Below are 23,874 nucleotides of genomic sequence, written 5' to 3'. Positions count from 1 at the left end.
GATTGCTGGCGGAGGAACTTTTGCCAGCTCACAGCAGATGCAGGCCGTGATCCAGGACGAAACCCTTTGAGCAGACATTGGGCGACTTTTCATTTTGTCTGCCACAAACAACTGCGTTGACTTACGGAACGGCTTCGTTCTATCTATGTAGAAGACCTACTTCTGATGTTCAGGGAGTGCAGCCTGCGTTCCTCATCTGACATATGAGGCTTTGGAAAGCGGATGAGTAAGTATATGTCCTGTCCTGTGTCGTATGAAACAGGGAAACTATTTTAGGCAGAAACACCGGGTGCGGTCGCACCTGGATCTTATCCTTGTAGAAGACCATATAGGGTGATTCTGAACCACCCTGATCTCAGACATCCTGTGGGCCGACGATATTGCAACCAGGAATGAAACCTTCCAGGAGAGAGGAGAAAGCCAAAAGCTCAAAGGGAGGCCCCAGGAGCCTCGACAGCACGAGATTCAGGTCCCAGGGAAGGACGGGATCCCGGACGCGTGGGTACAGATGTTCCAGACCTTTCAAAAACTGGCCCATAATGTCGTGAGCAAAGATCGACCTGACTTGGAACAGAAAGTGGAAAGCTGAGATAGTGTCTAGGTGGACGTTGATCAATGTCAGGGACAAACCTTGGAGTTTGAGATGCTGCAGATAGTCTAGGATCTCCTGCAGCGAGGCCCGGACATGCCATTCCGAGGCCCAGCCATGAATCTTTTCCACTTGGCGAGGCAAGTTGTGCTGGTGGAGGGGTGTTCCGCTACCCAACAAGACCTGCTGAACCCAGGCCGAGTATTCCCATTCGTCCGCATTCAGCCATGCAGTAGCCATGCGGTCATGTGCAGTGCCGCCAAGTTTGGGTGCAGCCACGTGGCCCAACAACTGCAGCAGATGAGAGCGGTGGTGAGCGGGTGGTTCTTCACATGGGAGATCAGGTCCGACATGACTTGAAAACGCACTACTGGAAGGAACTGCCCCAATGAACTGTATTCGTTGCATTGGCCTTCAGGTGGATTTTTTCTTGTTTATTAACAGGCCAAGGTTGCAGCAGGTGGAATGCACCAGATCGAGGCTCCTCTGCACTTGTTCCGAGATCTGCCCTTGATAAGCCAGTTGCTGAGATATGGGAAGACCTGGACCCCTTGCCATCTCAGGTAAGCAGCCACTAGCGCCATACATTTTGTGAACACCCTTTGGGCCGATGAGAGGCCAAAGGGCCGTGCCATGAATTGAAAATGGCATCTAACCACTATGAAACAGAGGAAACGTCTGTGACCTTGGAATATGGAAATAAGCGTCCTTCAAGTCGAGGGCGGCGTACTAGTCTCTCCGATCCAGGGAAGGCATGATGGAGGCCAGGGAGACCACGTGAAACTTCAACTTCCTGAGAGACTTGTTGAGGTGATGCAGGTCCAGAATGGGTCTGAGGCCCCCTTTTGCTTTTGGGATTAGGAAGTACTGGGAATAGAACCCCTTTCCTTTCATGTCCCGAGGGACCTCCTCCTCCACCCACCCCCCCAAAACGCAGGAAGTTTCTGACCTCTTGAACGAGGAATTCCTTGTGAGAAGGGTCCCTGAAGAGGGATAGGGGTGGGAGGTAGGTGCAGCCAAGAATTTCAGGGTATAGCCCCGAGATGCTATGTCCAGCACTCAGCAGTCTGAGGTGACCTGCAACCTGGCCAAATGGTAGGGACAAAGATGTTTGAGGAAAGAACAAGGTGGACCTGGGGAGCTGACTGGGGCTTTGCTCTCGAGCACACCTTTAAAATGAGCACTTCTGGCCCCCAGGATACTTTGCCGGGCTGGGCTGTGCGGGTGAGTGGGAGGAGAAAAGGTGGCAACAACTCAAGTTCATGTCTCTATCCTTTCTCTTTGCAGACCCCTGATAAGACTGCCAAGGCCTTGGTGGTGGGGGCGCTGGAACTGTTTCCTTGCAGACTGCGGCATATGCATACCCAGCGAGTGAAGGGTGGCCCAAATGTCCTTTAACACAGTGGTCTCCAAACTTTTTGGCTTGCGCACCCCCAGGGCAAAGACCGGAAGACCTGCCGCAGATGCGCTGCTGACAGAAAAAGACCGGAAGACCTGCCGCAGACGTGCCGCCAACGGAACAGGACCGGAAGACCTGCCGCAGACGCGCCACCAGAGGGGAACACCAGCTGTGGACGTGCAAAGCTGCTACCAAAGAAAAAAGCGGTGGAGTGCCGTCCAGTGGTGCTCCTGCTGCTGTGCACCCCCTGGGATCATCTTGCGCACCCCAGTTTGGAGACCACTGCTTTAACACATGCAGCCTCGCATCTGTTTACTCCGCAAAGAGACCTTTCCCATCGAATGGGAGATCCTGGATTGAGGTCTGCATTTCTTGGGACAGGCCAGTGGTCTGAAGCCAGGAGTCCCATAAGTTAAAACTGTACCTGCCCAAGAGGCCTGGTGGTTCACTACCTGGAATTGCAGGCTGGCTGTTGAATAAATTTTCCTCTTGAAAAGGTCCAGTCTTTTGACCTCTTTATTTCTGGGAACTGAACTGGTGTGTCCCTGCTTGTCCTTTTTGTTGGCAGCAGAGACGACCAGTGAGCCTGGAGGTGGGTGCGTATATAGGTACTCAAATCCTTGGGCCAGGATTAAGTACTTCTTTTTGGCCCTTTTGGAGGTGGGAGGGATGGACGATGGGGTTCGCCAGAGGGCAATTTTCAGGACTCTGTCATGCACTGGTAGTGTCACACCGGCAGGGGTAGAGACCGAGAGCACACTGAACAAGGTGTCTGCTTGCTCAGCCATCTCCTCCACCTCTAGGCCCAAGTTCTTGGCCACCCGTCGAAGCAGGGCCTGGTGTTCCTTAAAATCGTCCAGCAGGCTGGTCCTTGAGGATCCCCTGTCCACCTTGTCCGGGGACAAAGACGATGATTGTACAGCTGGGGAGGCCACGGGAGTATGCTGTGTCTGCTGTGTCCGGGCCCGTGGGGTTTTGGGGTGGGTACTGTCTCCTCTACCCCAACCTCCGAGTGCATTTCATGCACTGATACTGGTGCTGTCAACTGTTGCTCTGAGGTGGTGGCAGATAAGCACTGCGAAGCGGGCATCGGCATCACCGGCATGCCCCATGCACTCCAATACGGCCACTGGCCGTGCTGCCAAGGTGGAGTGGCCTCTGGTGCCCAGTTGTGCCAGTGGAGTCTCGCCAGTGCCGGGGGAACTGGTATTGCAGTGCTCCCATGGGGCAGGCTACAGAGATCTGCACCAGGAGGACACTGGCGGCAGGGCAAACAGTGCCTGTAGTATGGTGACTGACGCCTCCCCCTAGGTGATCCGTGTCAAGATGGCGGGGACCGTGAACGCACTGCCGGTGACCAAGGGTGAACCCCAGAGGATCTGGGCTGCGACGCTGGAGATCTGCGGCACAGAGATGGAGAGTACTATCTTGGCTCAGGGGGATCAGCGGCCCTCCATTATCCTCTGGGGCGTCTTGGAGGCTGGCTTGCCCTCGTAGGGAGCCTTTGCTGCGTCCTGTGGCACACGTGGTGCCAACAGCATGGGTAGAGGCCTCTGCTCTCTTGGTGCCAGGGGGAGCTTGGGAAGGTGTCGATGTTGCCACAAATTTGGGTCCCCTACTACTCCTGGGAGTCGGTGGTGGATCCTTTAAGGAGCTAAGGGCCCTGACTGGGGAGGCACGTCCACATGGCTCCAGAGTGGCCAGGCTGCCTGAACTGGGTCTTTTGCCCCATGCTGCATGGCCTTTTTTGCCCGGCGCTGGGGAGCCGTGCTTCTTAGTTTTCTTTTTGGGCACCGGCAACGGGGAGTGGTCCTGGGGGTGTGCTGTGCACCGAGGCTGAGGTACCAGGGATCGAGTCTGGCTGGGATGGCTCAGAAGCCAGTCGGAGGGCAGCCTCTATGAAGAGAGCCCACAAACAAATAGCATGCTCTTTCTGAGTCCTGAGTCGAAAGGTTTTACAAACACAACACTTGTGATTCACGTATGATTCCCTCAAGCACTTGAGGCAGCTGCCGTGGGGAGCACTCACAGACATAGGCCTGTTACAGTCTGTGCAGGGCTTAAACCCCAAAGACCGGGGTATGCCCAGTCTGGGGTGAAGTCCGCAATGGGACTCTGACTTCTAACTACACTTAACAACTACTTACCACTAACTACTATGAACAACTATTTACACAGCCCTAAGGCTCGGTGTCAGAAGAGATGAAACTGCTAGCCCTTGCTATACAAGCAAAGGTGTTCCAATTAACCACCACGGCGGTAAGAAGGAACTGAGAGGGCGTGGCGCCTGATACTTCGACGCATGAGCGCAGCACTCAAGGGGGGTGTGTGTGTGCCACAGCTGACCCTACAGATACCGCTACGGCAAAAATCTCCAATGACTGTGCACATGGAATTGACATGAACGAGCACTCGAAGAAGAACTGAAGTTCTTTTTGGTCTACATGTTTTTGAATTGTTTTTATTTTCATCAATTACTTTTTAAATAACCGTTGAAGGACACCTAATATATGGTAAACATTCCAGTGCTTCTTGTTATCCCCTCTCCACCAAATGGCCAATGAATACGTGCTGTGAACGGGCAGATCTACAGGTGGGAAATTGAGGTGGAGCAATTTCTGTGATACTTTGAGTACAGGGACTAACACATTTGTGTAAGGGTCAGGCACAATCTAGCCCTTTGTTTTTACTTAGTTCTTAGTTCAGGCAAAGCTGTCATTGACGACCCAAGATTCAGTAATGATTTCAGGATTTGGCCTGTAATGAACATGGCATAGAAATAACTCTGAAAATGAAGTTGTATTATGTTCTCTAAAGACAGAGTAAGACTTACTCTAACTTCAAACTTAAGGGAGATGCTCAGACACAGCATACTCCTATAAAATCTTGACACTGACACTTCAATAATGAAAGGTTTTATAGGAAGCACTATTTGTTACCAAATGATAATACAATAAAAACAAAACCCTCTTGAACAATAAGTGCTCTTCATTGCCTACACACAACTATGGTTTCTGAGTAAGTGATTAAATTAAAAATGGGATGAACTTTTTAATTTAACAAAGAACTCTTTTCTTTAAAAAATATAACAAGGAAAATATCCCCCAAACAAAATAAAACAAAACAAAACCAATCAAAATTTTACCTGGTTGGTAGAAACTTGGTGAAAGTTCTCTGGCAACTGCTCTTGCAATATCACTTTCCTGGCGAGCAGCCTGAGCAGCCTGATCCGCAGCATCAGCTTTAGCTCTTGCATGTGCAGTTCTATACAGAGCAGAAAAGGGTTTATATGCACAGATGCCGTTTCATTAGTTGCATTAATACACCCGAGAGCAAAGTATTATTGTCTTTGGAAAAGAAATGATGAAGCATAGCCAGAAAATTATGCCTGTTGATTGTGAATAACTGCAAAACAGCAAACCGTCATACAAGTTATCATGACCCATGAAGTCTACACAAAATAATATTGGGACAATTATTGGTCTGCTATAATCAGTCTAGTTTGGAAGTGAATGGAAAATATCTTTGTTTGATGCTTTGGGGGATTTTTCTTCAGTCTGCTGAGCTGAAATTTGTATAAAGGTGGTTTTAATGAAGTACAGTCAGTAGGAAATATGGCCCAGCCTTAAAAGGTGGCATCATGCGAAGACAAAGCTGATCAGTTGCAAGGTTTTCTTGCCAGTGAACTCAAACAAGCAAATTTGTATTCATTTATTAAGAAAGATGGCAATACAATCAAATACAATATAATGATTGCATACATTTACTTTTGATGAAAATATCATGCAAATTTATAAATAGATGCCAGTTTAAGCCTTGGTGTTGCAAAGTTTAGAGATCTAAAATAAACTGTTCCTAATAGATGCTAAAGGGCTTTTTACAGTACACCCACATTCTTCACTTTGAAAAATTAAAAAAATGTAACTGGCTTTGACAGAGGACATAACTGATCATACAGGTACAAAAGTACCATAATGGAAAAGAGATCGAGAAAAAATCATTAATGCAGCCAGAGAATCCTGATAAAACTTCCCCCAACATTTCAGCCACCACAAACAGCTTTACAAACCAAAATTATTAGAACTAGAAAAATATCCACCTCCAAGTACATGGGATGTCATCCAGATTATACCAACTATAATTGTACAGAATGTAATTTTCTTTTATATAACTCCTTTTACATTTAAGATATCTTGAAGTGCTTTGCAAAATAATGAATTATATTCAGCTAGTGTAATCACTATGTAGGCTGGGGTGGCCACATGCAGCTCTTCAGAAGTTAACATGCAGCGACTCCGGGGCTGGAGCTACAGGCACCAACTTTTCAATGTGCTGGGGGGTGCTCCCTTCTCAACCCCTAGCTCTGCCACAGGCCCTGCCCCAACTCCACCCCTTCTCACGCCCTCCCCTGAGCCTGTCAAGCCCTTGCTTCTCCCTCCCAGCCCCCCCAGACTCCTGCATGCCACAAAACAGCTGATTGGGAGGTGCGGGGAGGGAGGGGGAGGCGCTGGGAGCAGGGTAGGGGAGCTAATGGGGGGCTGTTGACGAGTTACTGTGGCTCTTTGGCAATGTACATTGGTAAATTCTGGCACCTTCTCAGGCTCAGGTTGGTCACACCTGATGTAGGCAAATGAAGACAACATCCTGAACTCAACCTCCCCCCTTCCGTCCCCCGCAGGTAACAGAAGAGTTTAGTAGTGCCCATGATAAAAAAAAATGTTGCTTATTTACTACAAAAATGTAATTATAGTATAAATATATAAACAAGCTAGATACATGAGTAACTATGGTATTTTTGTGTCTAATATGGCAATATGTATGAATAAAAAAAACCTTCTGAAAAGAATTAAAGACACTACCACTGTTGGTATGGAAGTTCATAGAAACTAGTGGCATCGATTTTAAGACCACGGTGACCATTATGATCATCTACTTTGACCTTCTGTGTAACGCCATTCATAGACATTCACTTGGCAATTCCTGTATCAAGCCTGTTATTTCTGGATCAGCTAGAGTGTACTCTTTAGAAAGGCACCCACATTTGATTTAAAAACTTGAAGTGATGGAATATCTAACACATCCCTAGGTAAATTGTTCTAATTGTTAATTATCCTCACTGTTAAAAATGTGTGGCTTATATATAGTCTGGTTTCCAGATGCTGGATCTTGCTCATGCCTTTGCCTATTAGTACAGGGCTCTTCTGTCTATCAGAAAGCTGTCCTTTTAAACATCTGAGGCCAAAATGTTTCCTAAAACACAATCATTAAAGACGATCAATTAAGCTATTCCAGTGGCAGTCGAACTACAGTCCTCTTGTACAATAAATATAGATCTATAGAAATGAGCATATATTATATACTCTGTGACTGTTCCTAGACCTGAGCCCCCCTAAATATCTACAGTTTGCATATTGTGGAAGTCAAGGAAATCACAGAAATGTAGGGCTGGAAGGAACTTCAAAGGCCATCTAGTCTAGCCCCCTGCACTGAGGCAGGACCTGAGAATCCCTGACAGGTGTTTGTCTAACCTGTTCTTAAAACCCCACAATGATAGAGATTCTACAACCTCCCTTGGAAGCCTATTCCAGTGTTTAACTATCCTTATAGTTAGAAAGTTTTTCCTAATATATAAAGTAAATCTCTGTTGCTGCAGTTGACATGGAGAACAACTGATCATCATTCTCTTTATAATATCAATAGTTCAGTTTTACTGTACTTGCTTTTATTACAAATTATATTTGGATTTAAATCAAAGGGTTTCAGTTTGAAAGAAGCCTTGGCTTTCTAAACTGTGGGTGCAACTAATGCCATTAGATGTATTCTTGCTTTTTTGATTCACTAGGGTAGTTAAATATCTAAATGACATCAGTTACACCCACAGAACTGTGGGCACAAAATCAGAAGCTTTTCAAAATCAGTTCCATTGGTACAATCCTACAGATGTCCATCTGCTTATACCTGAAAAGTGACTTAAACGAGGTGTACTGTGGGCTGAAAAGCTTAAGCAAAATTAATTGGCATTCTGCACTAATCCTAAATGTGCTTTACATGTAGTGCCATATGTCTTCCATGCATCAGCTATTAGGGATCCAAAGCATACTGTATAACATTTATCTCAATTTAAATTCCATTTAAAACTCTCCATTATTTTATTTCTCCACAATATCCTCCTGTATGTTTACAATACCTGCCAGTTGAGGGTCATCTATAAATGTGATCAATGTACAATTTACTGTACTTCTCCAGCACATTATTAAAGATACTGATCTCAAAACAAACCTTTCTAGTAATCAGCTTTCTCCCCAGTATAAGACAAACCATTAATTATTCTGTTTTCCATCTATCAGAAATTTTTGAATAAACACTATAATATTCTTAGTAACCAGATAGCACAGGGGTGGGCAACATTTTTGGCTTAAGAGCCACATTGGGGTTCCGAACCTGTATGGAGGGCTGCTGCCCGGCAGGAGCTCACAGCCCCGCCGCCCAGAGTGCTGGTGACATGGCGAGCTGAGGCTGCGGGGGAGGGGGGCAGGGGCTAGCCTCCCCAGCCAGGAGCTCAAGGGCCGGGCAGGACGGTCCCGTGCGCCGGATGTGGCCCGGGGACTGTAGTTTGCCACCTCTGATCTCGTATGTCTGACTTAATCAGTTCTTAATGAACCTGTGCTCTTTATCAATCATGTGGCTCCTCCTAATTGCTTTCAAGCTGTTTCTTGATTCTCCTAAATAATGAGTAACATCACTTTCTTGAAGGTTATTATTCTCTTTCTAATTACAATCTTTGGAAAAACAAATGCCAAGCTTAGAGCTCAGAGTTCTGTGTCGTCAATAACAGTAGGTCCTGCTCTCACTAATTTCCTCTTTTCATGGAAGAACCTTTTTAACATTTGCTTTTTTCCTTTTACCCATTTAGTGCCGAATGCTGCAAAGCTCTGTGTAAACAAAACTCCCGTAGAAAGCAACAGTACATCCACAAATTGCAAGGTGTGAGGGTCATGATGAATGACAAAATGAAATGTTAAGGGAATCAATCACTTACATTTTATTTTACATATTTTTTTCTGACGTTACAACACACTTAAGCTATTCTACACAGGTTGTCATACTAACCTCATTACTACAGTATCTGAGTACCTTCCAATAAAGCATTAAGTGACGTGATTAACATCTATCATGCATGATTTGTTCTCTCCCCAATGGGAAAAAAGTGCAGGCAGAGCAGTGTTTTGTTATGGTAGGATTTTTTTTTTTTTTAAAAAATGCATATTCTGCTATATGGAGTTACCAAAGGGTTGATGGCTCCATGCCCAGGTAGACCGAATAACTTTAATCCAGACAGGAGGTGACAAAGGTGTGTATAACTGATGACCGAACACTGTCTGCCAAGATGAGAGAGACTCTCCTAAGCAACTGGAAATGAAAGAAAGTATTACTCATGGAGTCTGATATGTAAGAGCTTTGCATCAGTGAGGGAGTTCAATATTTTTTCAAAATGTTATCAAAATGATCATTGAAATTTATCATTTGAGAACTTGTTTTTGTATTTCAAAAAACAATTGTAAAACAAAAAAAAATGGCAATTCCAGGGGGGGGAAGGGGAAGGGGGAATACTCCCTTCCCCCAGCTTTTAGTTAGAAAACCTTCAACTAGATCTGCCCATGGATGGATTCATTCAGACAAATCACTTAAGAAAAGTACCTAAGAAGGGTCCATACCTCCCATCTCCTCTATGGTGGAATCTGGTCCACTAGAATAATCCATTTAACTTTTAGGGCATAAAAGTCTGCAGTGTTACACATGCCTGAGAAGTGAACTATTCTCATATGATGTTATAGTCAAATAGACAGTGTACATGTTGTATATTTGTGCTCCCTTCACCTGAGGCTGATTATTAGAACAAATTAAATTTTACACTAATAACTTGACCAGTTAGAGCACATTTCAGATGCCAAGGATTTAGGCCAATTGTGTGAAAAATAAATCTGCATTATTTGTGTAATGTGCAAATATACAAGGGTGGATTGATTTAATCACCAATTTTGATAATGATTTAAAGAAGAAAACTTCTTCTTTAAAAATTGTAACTGTTTATTAAAAAAACCAAAAACCTGTATTTAATTTAAATCAAAATAATCGGATTTTAAAAAAACTAATTTTTTTAAATTGATTTTTATCCACCTGAAATATATCAGAAATATTTTGCTATTTTTATTAGTTTTGCAGTATGAGATGTCTAAATGCAGTATTCAAAAATACTGTTAAGAGTATGTCGTGGATTTTTAACAGGAGACTTTGATACTCATCATGGTCTCATTTGATTACACTTCTGATATAATTGAATAGTCTGAATTCCATAGATGTACATGATGTAAGCAAAAATATCAATATACAAAGGCTTACTTTAAAGAAAAAACTACAGTTGGATTACATGGAGGCATCACGCTCATTTGCCACCTTTCGCTTCACATAGCTATGGAACGTAAATATATTCCAGCACTGGTTGTTGCTCAGAATAAAAATAGCATGCAGTGAAATCCTAATAGCAAATGTTGATAGATAGGACACACTGCAAAACAACACAGCACATGAGCTGAGATAGTTGTGGGGTGGACGTTAAGGAATAGAGTGTACAATAGAGGCAGACCCATTGTGAGACCCAAAACAACCCATTGTGAGACATAATTAGAGAATTTATAGGACTAATATGGATGTTCAGAGCCCTGGAAAGGAAAGAGTAGCTAACATTTGTTTAAATAATGGACACATTGACATTATGAATACATATTATTCAAAAGGCTAAAATCTATAGAGATCTTAGTACCGCTGAAGTCTTTTCAAAAGTTCTTCAGTATCTCTCTGTTTAAAATCTTAAGGACTTCAATAGATTTTTTTTTTTTAAAGAAATCATCTTTTTGCAGTTCATGTCCCTTATTGAGTTGTCTTAAATTCCATACTAATTTGATTGTGAATTACTCTTAATTTACCCTTTCCTTTTCTGCACTCATTCATGTTCCTTAGTCAGATACAAAATGCCTAGAAAGAGGTTAATAAAACACCCCCCCCCATTTGTTTTTCTGTACTTTACAGTTACCATATCAGTTTTTTTAGTTCAAATGTATCTTACTCAATACATCTAGTGAGAGCAATGCTTGAAATGTGCAAGTCAATTTGGTAAGTTAGATACTAGTAGTATTTGAACAGCTGAGGTTTGAGTCTCTCAAAGGTAGCAAAGGGTCTAAGCTCTCCCATGGGGGTAGGTCCTCAGGTGCAGGGGTGACAGAATGCACATGGCATATACCCAGGCACAGATGAATCAAGTTGCTCACATTATGATATGTTAAAGATCATGAGACTGAACACTGGAAACAAGCAAAAATAATAGGCTTTGATGGCGCTTTCATTTGCAAATATCTAATTTACTCTGATAGAATACAGGAAACTGGCATTTGGGTATAATGCCAGAATGTTTCAGACACAAAGCAGGTGAAGTTAACTACACCAAAAACTAGCTAACATGAAACAAATGCAAAAATTGGATTTGTGATGAAATTCAGTTGGCTGTTCTAAATTGAACCTACATTGTTGTATGCAGTGTTGTTGTAGCCCTGATGGTCACAGGATATGAGAGAAACAAGGCGGCTGAAGTAATATCTTTTATTGGACCAACTTATGTTAGTGAGAGAGGCACAGAGGTTTTCCTCAGATCAGTTGTGAAGGTGTGAAGTTTGAAAGCTTGTTTTGTTTAAGCCAGCTTTAAGGGGGCTTTGTTTTGCTAGTGATGCAAACCCGCCCCAATGGGAAAATGGTGCTGTCCCTGTCTATGCTGTAATATAATCACTGCTAAATTAATAGGAGTTTCATTTATTGCAGATTGCACTGTATTTTATTATTTTTGCAATGTATTTGGCATTGGTGCTAGTGAAGACATCAGCGTTGGATCTTTCCTTGGCACCATCTTCTCCACTAGTCTTAGGCATCACCTGTCTGCTTGATAGGGCGCTGGCTTGTCCACTAGCAGGATTCTGAAACTCGTGTCCTTGGGGTCTGACACAACCTCTGACAATTTCAGCCTTGTGACGTGAATGCTTCTAGCAGAGAACAACAAGTTGCTTGGAATATGTGATTTCCCCAGAAGTAATACCTACTGTGTGCCGCCTTTAGGGGGGATTAGTCCATTGCTGGATAATCAGGGCTTGAAGCTCCCAGGTTTCAAGTCTGCCATACTAAAGAGCCCTGTAAGGGGAGGTCTGACCAGAAGAGTTCAGTCCAGAGATGACAGATTAGTTAACAGTGGTTGAATGTAGGAGATCAAAAGTAGTTCTAGAGACTTTGGAAGGTTTTGAAGTTCAGCCTGAAACTAAGAGCTAAGAACTAGTGTGTTGGATGCTTGTCAGGTTCTGTCTGACTGCCACAGACTGTAAAAGGGAACTGAGGAAGAGTTGCCCTGCCCTTTATGTCCTCATGTGAGAGTAGGACGCAGCACAGGGCATACTGATATTAAAAAATAACACCACCTCAGGTGTGCCTCATGTGCACACCTTCAGTGGGATCCACAATGCTGCATATGCAATGAAGAACTGGCACCTATTTGGCATTCACTGGTGGTGCAAAAAGAGTATAATTTATTGTAGTTTGGCATTTTGCAAGGACCAAATTCAGCTCCTCCTGCAAGGAAATAAAGCACCGGAGGAAAGGCGATCTGTGCTTGTGTACACCAGGGCTGAATTTAGCCCTGTTGGAGCCAACACAGGGTAATTAAATTAGGTAGGGCCATCTTTATCTAATATCCTCCTGATAATTTCTTTTCCTTTTCTGCCACATCACATGTGAATTATACATCACTTTATGCATCTAACTCAAACTTTTAAAATATCAAGAACTCGCAGTTAGCCACTTCAATAAGTGGTCTGATTTTCAGAAGTGCTGAGCATCCATAGCTTTCTTTCTTCACACAGGTTTTGTTCAATATCTTCATAAATGATCTGGAGGATGGTATGGATTGCACTCTCAGCAAATTTGCGGATGATACTAAACTGGGAGGAGTGGTAGATACGCTGGAGGGGAGGGATAGGATACAGAAGGACCTAGACAAATTGGAGGATTGGGCCAAAAGAAATCTGATGAGGTTCAAAAAGGATAAGTACAGGGTCCTGCACTTAGGATGGAAGAATCCAATGCACCGCTACAGACGAGGGACCGAATGGCTAGGCAGCAGTTCTGCGGAAAAGGACCTAGGGGTGACAGTGGACGAGAAGCTGGATATGAGTCAGCCGTGTGCCCTTGTTGCCAAGAAGGCCAATGGCATTTTGGGATGTATAAGTAGGGGCATAGCGAGCAGATCGAGGGACGTGATCGTTCTCCTCTATTCGACATTGGTGAGGCCTCATCTGGAGTACTGTGTCCAGTTTTGGGCCCCACACTACAAGAAGGATGTGGATAAATTGGAGAGAGTCCAGCGAAGGGCAACAAAAATGATTAGGGGTCTGGAACACATGAGTTATGAGGAGAGGCTGAGGGAGCTGGGATTGTTTAGCCTGCAGAAGAGAAGAATGAGGGGGGATTTGATAGCTGCTGTCAACTACCTGAAAGGGGGTTCCAAAGAGGATGGCTCTAGACTGTTCTCAATGGTAGCAGATGACAGAACGAGGAGTAATGGTCTCAAGTTGCAGTGGGGGAGGTTTAGATTGGATATTAGGAAAAACTTTTTCACTAAGAGGGTGGTGAAACACTGGAATGCGTTACCTAGGGAGGTGGTAGAATCTCCTTCCTTAGAGGTTTTTAAGGTTTGGCTTGACAAAGCCCTGGCTGGGATGATTTAACTGGGAGTTGGTCCTGCTTCGAGCAGGGGGTTGGACTAGATGACCTTCAGGGGTCCCTTCCAACCCTGATATTCTATGATTCTATGATTCTTTTGAGTAAGTATGAAAATCAGACTGTTTATTTGGGTGTCTCAATATGGAATATTATTGGGTGCCTTAATATGGAATATGGTGCTCAATTTTAAGCACCCAGGTTTGAATAATCTGGCCCTTTTAATGCTAACACAGTACATGTTGCCCTACTTCGCTCCTTACACTGGCATGCCGGTCATTCTCAGTTTAAGAATTTATCCTGGAGACTTCTGTTGAAGTTACACCCACTTTCTCCTGATGGTCTTTGGATGAAATTGACCCAATAACTCTACAAAGGACACTTGTCTGTATCACTTGGTAATGTTCAGAGCTAATGCTATCTGAGCCTTGGAAAGAAGCAGGGAGAACTGGAGGTCCTGGTGATGTCAAGGAACTATGACGTGATCGGAATAACAGAGACTTGGTGGGATAACTCACATGACTGGAGTACTGTCATGGATGGTTATAAACTGTTCAGGAAGGACAGGCAGGGCAGAAAAGGTGGGGGAGTAGCACTGTATGTAAGGGAGCAGTATGACTGCTCAGAGCTCCGGTACGAAACTGCAGAAAAACCTGAGTGTCTCTGGATTAAGTTTAGAAGTGTGTGCAACAAGAGTGATGTAGTGGTGGGAGTCTGCTATAGACCACCGGACCAGGGGGATGAGGTAGATGAGGCTTTCTTCCGGCAGCTCACGGAAGCTACTAGATCGCATGCCCTGATTCTCATGGGTGACTAATTTTCCTGATATCTGCTGGGAGAGCAATACAGCGGTGCATAGACAATCCAGGAAGTTTTTGGAAAGCGTAGGGGACAATTTCCTGGCGCAAGTGCTAGAGGAGCCAACTGGGGGGGCGCTTTTCTTGACCTGCTGCTCACAAACCGGGTAGAATTAGTGGGGGAAGCAAAAGTGGATGGGAATCTGGGAGGCAGTGACCATGAGTTGGTTGAGTTCAGGATCCTGACACAGGGAAGAAAGGTAAGCAGCACGATACGGACCCTGGACTTCAGGAAAGCAGACTTCGACTCCCTCAGGGAACGGATGGCCAGGATCCCCTGGGGGACTAACTTGAAGGGGAAAGGAGTCCAGGAGAGCTGGCTGTATTTCAAGGAATCCCTGTTGAGGTTACAGGGACAAACCATCCCGATGAGTCGAAAGAATAGTAAATATGGCAGGCGACCAGCTTGGCTTAATGGTGAAATCTTAGCGGATCTTAAACATAAAAAAGACGCTTACAAGAAGTGGAAGGTTGGACATATGACCAGGGAAGAGTATAAAAATATTGCTCGGGCATGTAGGAATGTTATCAGGAGGGCCAAATCGCACCTGGAGCTGCAGCTAGCCAGAGATGTCAAGAGTAACAAGAAGGGTTTCTTCAGGTATGTTGGCAACAAGAAGAAAGCCAAGGAATGTGTGGGCCCCTTACTGAATGAGGGAGGCAAACTAGTGACAGAGGATGTGGAAAAAGCTAATGTACTCAATGCTTTTTTTGCCTCTGTTTTCACTAACAAGGTCAGCTCCCAGACTGCTACGCTGGGTATCACAAAATGGGGAAGAGATGGCCAGCCCTCTGTGGAGAAAGAGGTGGTTAGGGACTATTTAGAAAAGCTGGACGTGCACAAGTCCATGGGGCCGGACGAGTTGCATCTGAGAGTGCTGAAGGAATTGGCGGCTGTGATTGCAGAGCCATTGGCCATTATCTTTGAAAACTCGTGGCGAACCGGGGAAGTCCCGGATGACTGGAAAAAGGCTAATGTAGTGCCAATCTTTAAAAAAGGGAAGAAGGAGGATCCTGGGAACTACAGGCCAGTCAGCCTCACTTCAGTCCCTGGAAAAATCATGGAGCAGGTCCTCAAAGAATCAATCCTGAAGCACTTGCATGAGAGGAAAGTGATCAGGAACAGCCAGCATGGATTCACCAAGGGAAGGTCATGCCTGACTAATCTAATCGCCTTTTATGATGAGATTACTGGTTCTGTGGATGAAGGGAAAGCAGTGGATGTATTGTTTCTTGACTTTAGCAAAGCTTTTGACACGGTCTCCCACAGTATTCTTGTCAGCAAGTTAAGGAAGTATGGGCTGGATGAATGCACTACAAGGTGGGTAGAAAGCTGGCTAGATTGTTGGGCTCAACGGGTAGTGATAAATGGCTCCATATCTAGTTGGCAGCCGGTATCAAGTGGAGTACCCCAAGGGTCGGTCCTGGGGCCGGTTTTGTTCAATATCTTCATAAATGATCTGGAGGATGGTGTGGATTGCACTCTCAGCAAATTTGCGGATGATACTAAACTGGGAGGAGTGGTAGATACGCTGGAGGGGAGGGATAGGATACAGAAAGACCTAGACAAATTGGAGGATTGGGCCAAAAGAAATCTGATGAGGTTCAATAAGGATAAGTGCAGGGTCCTGCACTTAGGACGGAAGAACCCAATGCACAGCTACAGACTAGGGACCGAATGGCTAGGCAGCAGTTCTGCGGAAAAGGACCTAGAGGTGACAGTGGACGAGAAGCTGGATATGAGTCAGCAGTGTGCCCTTGTTGCCAAGAAGGCCAATGGCATTTTGGGATGTATAAGTAGGGGCATAGCGAGCAGATCGAGGGACGTGATCGTTCCCCTCTATTCGACATTGGTGAGGCCTCATCTGGAGTACTGTGTCCAGTTTTGGGCCCCACACTTCAAGAAGGATGTGGATAAATTGGAGAGAGTCCAGCGAAGGGCAACAAAAATGATTAGGGGACTGGAACACATGAGTTATGAGGAGAGGCTGAGGGAGCTGGGATTGTTTAGCCTGCAGAAGAGAAGAATGAGGGGGGATTTGATAGCTGCTGTCAACTACCTGAAAGGGGGTTCCAAAGAGGATGGCTCTAGACTGTTCTCAATGGTAGCTGATGACAGAACGAGGAGTAATGGTCTCAAGTTGCAGTGGGGGAGGTTTAGATTGGATATTAGGAAAAACTTTTTCACTAAGAGGGTGGTGAAACACTGGAATGCGTTACCTAGGGAGGTGGTAGAATCTCCTTCCTTAGAGGTTTTTAAGGTCAGGCTTGACAAAGCCCTGGCTAGGATGATTTAACTGGGAATTGGTCCTGCTTTGAGCAGGGGGTTGGACTAGATGACCTTCTGGGGTCCCTTCCAACCCTGATATTCTATGATTCTATCTCTTTACTCTCTACAGCTATTTCTGGTCATTTCAGCTCTAATGAATGATTCTAGTTATATATTAAGTGACTGGGTTTGTAATTTATTGTAATAAGCCGCAATAGGACTATTCCACTCTCTCCACATCCTTTACTCCAATGATGCATATTAATTTATGTACTACTCACCAAAAGATGCTGTTTTGATCAATCCCCCCGCTTGCTTGCTTTCTGTTGTTACAATACCTTTTGGAAGAAAGGCATCATGTTTCCTAGCTGTAATTTTGGTTTCTGTACTTTCCAGGATGAAAGGTTACAGGTCAGACAAGCAGTGCTACTAATCACAGCAGAAAATATCCATGAAAGGCGTACCACTTTTTCTCTCTGATTCCTTATATGACATTTCCATAGTATGTGTGCAAGTGGAACAAAGCACATGTTGTTTAAGCAAGTTTCCAGAACAATGGTATTGCCTCTTAACAGTGGTAGGCTTATGTCAGAGAACAGAAGTTTTAAGGGGCAAGGAGCCAAACAGGTTAATAGGAAATATTATATGCTTTCAGCAATTAAGATACAAAAGCAGCTCGTCTACAACATGAAAAGTCATAGAAAATAAGGCAAGTATAACCAAACTGGGAATGTCTATGAAGTGGTGTAGCCAAAATAAAGAAAATTAAAATTACGAGTGGGGAAAAATAACTCTTTTCTTACAATTTCAGCCACAGGTGCTGGAACTAGGTGTGGGTGTGTGTGTGATGCTGCATCACCTGGCTTGAAGTGGTTCCCATTATATATAGGGTTTGCAGTTTGGTTCAATTACTCTCAGCACCCCCATTATTCAGATTGTTCCAGAACCCCTGATTTCACCAGGCAGGAAAGAAGGAATGTAACTAGAAGTTGTCTAAGTCTTTTCACTTGTGAATTGCAAAGTAGAGGAAGGTATAATGTGGTCTTACACAGGAGATAGTTCCTAGAACTAATTTCTAGCAAAATGCAAAGTGACAACTAGGTTCTCCCATCAGTGAATGTTGTAGACATTTTCGATCAAAATTTCTAGGTAGAAGATCACCTTTTTTGTGTATTTCTAAAAAGGTGGAGAGTATTTCCACCTCAGAAGAGAGCTCAAAGAGGATAGCATTCTTATGAGGGAATTTGAGCATTCTTCTATGAATAACAAGGTGTAAAAAGGGTGAACTCTTAACAGGTTAAGATGCTTTGTCTCAAAGTGTTGACTCATCTAGGAAGTCACCCAGGTGTAGTACTTACTGAGACTCTTCACAGATACACTGTCAAAACTTTGAAGACCCTAAAGACCACTGCACATCTAAATGAGGGGATTTTGTGTTGATCATGGAGCACAGTCTTGAACTACAAATACCTCTGATGGCAGTGTAGAGGTAAGAATACAAATCTATTGAGGAAGGTCCTTAATTGATGGAAATTGTGAACAATCAAATTGTGAATGGGAACCATCTCTAGGACACAACCTCATTTAACCATTTTAGGTCTGTTCCCCATCCTGGCCATATTAAGTGAGCAAAGAAAGATTTCTCACTGGCTCTGCTACTGCTCCTTGCCCTACTGACTCCAGTGAAAGCACCTTTCCTCCATCCTCATTTGTCCAGCCCACCCTATGCCTTTTGTAGAAATGATGAGGTCCATGGCCTCACTCCAGGAAGTTGATATCCAATTTGCCCTGCCTGACAATGTTCAGTGTATGCTCCTCTCCGTTTAAGGTGTCTGGCTTTGGCAGTGATTCCAGCCTAGGGCTGTCGTAATGTTCAGGGAGTGCAAAGTCTGTGCATATGACTGTTCCTGATGGTGGGCCAGAGATGTACACAGGTCCAGTTGGAAGCCAGAGGAGCAGGAGAACTTGTTTTCATCAAGATAAGCTTACCACTACTAGATTAAAACTATATTTGAAACTGCACATTTAAATTTGGGAGAGCAGCCATTCTACTAGCAGGCACCAATGGTTTGTTTGTCTGTTTCTTTCTATATGATTGGCCAACAAAGTAGTCGTAAAGCTTCATGGCAGCAGGTTAATATATATTGGATGACAAACAAAACTGCATTTCAAAATTACAGTATTTTCTTATGTAAGCAATAAAGAACACCCACAGACATGAAAGACGTTAAATTGCTCTGAATGTATTTCTTTTAATATCAAACTTGTCTGCTTTAACACTCCTGAGGAATTGAGCCAGATTTGAAAACTGTCAGGAAAAATTATATCAGCCAAGTCACAAAATCTATTTGTCTCCCCTTTACCCCTTTATTCATTTAAAAAAACCTGAAATATTACTTGATAGTGTCCTCCCGTTTGTGTGTGTGCGTGTGTGTAATGGCCAAGACAAACTTTTGCATGAGCAGCTTGAGAGAGGTAACGTTTATATTCTGATCCTATGTGGGGAATCTTCTTTTTACAGTTTTTAGTTACATCAATCTTGTAAGGGATAAATTTGTACCTGGTCCCCAGAGGCAACAGAAATGGGCATTGTTAAAAAAATAAATTAGAAAGTCTTTACACAACATAAGAACCCTCCAGATACAAATACTATGTCACATGTGGGCAGCTTAACTGTTTAACTTATTTTCTTCTCTGGCTGCCATTCTGCTTGAGTGATTTCCTCCCCTCCACCCAGGTCTTCAAGTTCCCAACTATATCCATACACCAACGGAGTACATTTTATCCCTTCCAAAGGGCTGAACAGTAAAAAAATATCCCAGACCTGGAGTTGAAGGCAAGTAAGTCAGCAAGGCCCAGTTAAGGAACATATGTGCCTTTCTAAGGCTGGATATTCCTACAATTCCAGAGTAGTACATTCAGTGTCCTTTACCTTTTCTAGAACATGAAGGATTCATAGTATTCCGATCAAGTATTTCATCTTGTTGCTGGACCAGGTATTCAGCTCTTCATCGAGTATGTGGGGAAGAAGACCAGGAGTTAACTATCCTGATGTTAGCATTTTTCAGATAAGGGAAGAGAGGTAATGATGAGGCTGAGTCAGAACACTGTTTTCAAGCTCTGTGGAAAGACTTTTGCACTGATTTTTTCTTTGACACTGTTGTCTATTGGCATTAAACAACTTGAGACTTTTGACAATATTTCCTTACTGAGCAAGAGTAACTAGTTGCCTATCCGGCTCTTGTGCAGGCATAGCAAATACTGGAAATCACCCAAAGAGCAGGAAAACAGGAGTAAAGGGGACAGACTGACCTTCACCATTCCAAACCGTGGTAGCTATAGAGCAGCAAAACATAGCCCAGATTCCAAGACTGCAAACACAGGGTTTCAGTCTGTGGATCTGGAAGTTGAAATTCTTTGAAGATTCACACTTCAAAAACACATGGATAAGGTCAGATCCTGACCTGCCACTTGCAGGCATGTAGGACACAATAGGTATCTGCTGTACAGGTGAACAAGTCACAGAAAGGCTCCATGGGAAGGTTGTGTGCCTTATGAGCTTTGGTGCATGTTTCTGCAGGGGTTCATTATTCTCCACCATACAGGTTGTTTATGATGGGCATTGAGCAGAGATGTGGCAGAGTTCACAGACACTCTGACAGTTCTTTGTCAGCTCTTGTGGCTGTGGAGCTATGCCACACACTTTGTCAGGAAATTCCTTCATGTGCTCTGCAGCCAATAGCTAGCCCCAAAAGATTTAAGCATTTTAGTAATTCAAGGTGACTTATTCTAACCTCACAGCACACAGAGATCCCCTTCTTACTTGAAAGAACACCAGTAATAATCCTAAAATTGGCTCTATCTGAAATACATTTGTATTTGTGCTAAAAGATGAATGTCTTAATATATCATCTGAAATATTGTTACTTGAGAGATTACCTTTGACGGTATTTAGCAAAATGTCATATCACAAATATGGGTCAAGAACACGTAATGGGAAGAGTGCCTATGGCAGCATAATATTAGAGACATCACAATGTTGTATGTACACAGGGTTGAAAAAGTTTAGTATGCTACTAGACAGTAGTCAAGATCTCCCTCAATATTTTCACAGCAGATAATTTTGAATGCTTCCAAATGTTGAATCACAGAATATCAGGGTTGGAAGGGACCTCAGGAGGTCATCAGGTCCAACCCCCTGCTTAAAGCAGGACCAATCCCCAACTACATCATCCCAGTCAGGGCTTGTCAAGCCTGAGCTTAAAAACCTCTAAGGAAGGAGATTCCACCACCTCCCTAGGTAACACATTCCAGTGCTTCACCACCCTCCTAGTGAAAAAGTTTTTTCCACTATCCAACCTAAACCTCCCCCACTGCAACTTGAGACCATTACTCCTTGTTCTATCATCTGGTACCACTAAGCCCTGGCTTACATTACAGGGTTAGGTCGAATTTAGCCGCGTTAGGTCGATTTTAAAATGAATGCATCTACACAACCAACCCTGTTCCGTCGACCTAAAGGGCTCTTAAAATCGACTTCTATACTCCTCCCCAGTGAGTGGAGTAGCGCTAAAATCGACCTTGCTGGGTCAAATTTGGGGTAGTGCAGATGCAATTTGACGGTATTGGCCTCCGGGAGCTATCCCAGAGTGCTGCACCGTGACTGCTCTGGACAGCACTTAACTCCGATGCACTAGCCAGGTACACAGGAAAAGCCCTGGGAAATTTTGAATTTCATTTCCTGTTTGGTCAGCGTGGCGAGCTCAGCAGCACAGGTGACCATGCAGTCCCTCCAGAATTGCAAACGAGCTCCAGCATGGAGTGAAAGGGAGATACTGGATCTAATTGCTGTATGGGGAGAAGAATCTGTGCAGGCTGAACTCCGATCAAAAAGAAGAAATGCTAATATATATGCTGTGACGGGGCAAGGCCAGATGGCTATAGAAAAGTAGTGGGAAATAGATATATTAGCTCCAGGCTAAACAAATCCCTAGTACCAGGATAAGTGAAATGGCAGCTGCTCCAGGTCAATTAAGACACCTGAGGCTAATTAAGAACTTTCCAGAAGGCAGGGAGAAGGCTAGGTTGATTGGGACACCTGAAGCCAATCAGGGGCTGGCTGAAACTAGTTAAAAGCCTCCCAGTTAGTCAGGTGGGTGTGCATGTCAGGAGCTGTGGGAGGAAGTTGCGCTGTGGGAGAGGCTGAGTAGTACACACCATATCAGGCACAAGGAAGGAGGCCCTGAGGTAAGGGTGAAGTGGAGCTTGAGGAAGTGAGGACTGCTGTGGGGGAAGTAGCCCAGGAAATTGTACATGTGATGTTTTTAAAAGGTCAGCTACCATAGCTGATACTATTAGGGTCCCTGGGCTGGAGCCCGGAGTAGAGGGTGGGCCCGGGCTCCCCCGCCCCCCACCTTTGCCCCCTGATTAACCACTGAGAGTGGGAGACAACAGAGACTATGCAAGGAAGGATAACTTTTCTCACCTCCCTCGCTGGCTTATGATGAAAATGGCTCAGTAGACTGTGACCCTTGTCTCCAGAGAGAGAAGGGTTACGTGCAGGGTCACAGTGAGCCCCGGAGGCTAGCGAAATCCACCAGGAAACGCGGGACCCATGGAGGCAAGGACAGAGCTTTATCACAATGCCAAAATTGCACAGGGCATGGTGGAGAGAGGCTGCAACAGGGACACACAGCAGTGCTGCGTGACAGTTAAGGAGCTCAGGCAAGCCTACCAAAAGGCAAAGGGTCAGAGCCCCATACATGCTGCTTCTATGATCAGCTGCATGGCATTCTAGGGGTGGGCCCTTCCACTACCCCACCACTGTCCTTGGACACCTTCAAGGGGGGAGTCTCACGCAACCGGGAGGAGGATTTTGTGGATGAGGAAGAGGAGAAGGAGCAGGAGGAGAATGTGCAGCAGGCAAGCGGTGAATCTGTTCTCCCTGGCAGCCAAGACCTTTTCATCACCCTGTAGACAATACCCTCCCAAGGCAGGATCCCCGAACCTGAAGGCAGAGAAGGCAGCTCTGATGAGTGCACATTTGTAACTACAGTACAGGGTTTAAAAGCAATAGCGTTTAATGTTTGATTTGCCCTGAAGACTTGGGATGCATTCGCGGCCAGTACAACTACTGGAAAAATCTGTCAACATGTCTGGGGATGGAGCAGGAATCTTCCAAGGACATCTCCATGAAGCTCTCCTGGAGGTACTCTGAAAGCCTTTGCAGAAGGTTTCTGGGGAGGGCTGCCTTATTTCGTCCTCCCCAGAAACACTTTACCACGCCAAGCCAGTAGCAAGTAGTCTGGAATCATTGCAGTACAAAGCATGGCAGCGAATGGTCCTGGGTTTTGGTCACATTCAAGCAACATTCGGTCTTTATCTTTCTGTGTTAGCCTCAGGAGAGTGATATCATTCAAGGTCACCTGGTTGAAATAGGGGAATTTTTGTAAGGCAACAGTAAAAGGACCCCATTCATGTTGGGTTGTTTGCGCTTGGCTAAAAGGGATCATTCCAGAGAATAGCTATGCGGCGGGGGGAGGGGTGAAGGGATCATCCCAGAGAAGAGCCAGGCGGTGAGGTGAGAGGAGATGTGTGCTGCACATCCACCTGAAAACCGCAGCCCCTCCTTTTAAATGTGAAACCCAACCGGCATTGCTTGCTATGGGAAAGGATGGCGCTGCAGTTTGAAACCATTCCCACATGTTATGAAGATGGAAGAAGCCAACCTCGCGTACCAAAAGGCTTACCATGGCTGCCTGGAAACTGAATTCTGTTGCCCAGCCTTGCGTGATGTCACATACCGGCAGGCGCTCAATATAAAAGGCAAAATGCAACCTTGTACCTAAAGCACGTGTGCTGTCTGCTGTGAATTGCTTGATTCACTGTGAAAAGAGTCTCCCTTTTGTTCTCAGAAATGTATCAACTTAAATTTTACTCTCCCTTTTTA

General features: G+C 44.6%; 1 protein-coding gene across 6 annotated transcripts in view; it reads right to left on the bottom strand.

Annotated features, from left to right (window-relative positions):
* JPH1 (junctophilin 1) overlaps positions 1–23,874 on the bottom strand; it is a 247,022-nt gene that overhangs the window by 168,187 nt on the left and 54,961 nt on the right. For all 6 annotated transcript variants that reach the window (XM_075125103.1, XM_048840984.2, XM_048840983.2 and 3 more), the window contains exon 3: positions 5,134–5,252. In XM_075125103.1, the coding sequence (XP_074981204.1) occupies positions 5,134–5,252 (119 nt within the window). The remainder of the gene's footprint in view (positions 1–5,133; positions 5,253–23,874) is intronic.

The sequence above is a fragment of the Caretta caretta genome, chromosome 2, assembly GCF_965140235.1.
Source record: "Caretta caretta isolate rCarCar2 chromosome 2, rCarCar1.hap1, whole genome shotgun sequence".
Classification (NCBI taxonomy): domain Eukaryota; kingdom Metazoa; phylum Chordata; order Testudines; family Cheloniidae; genus Caretta; species Caretta caretta.
This window is presented reverse-complemented; position numbering and strand designations above follow the sequence as displayed.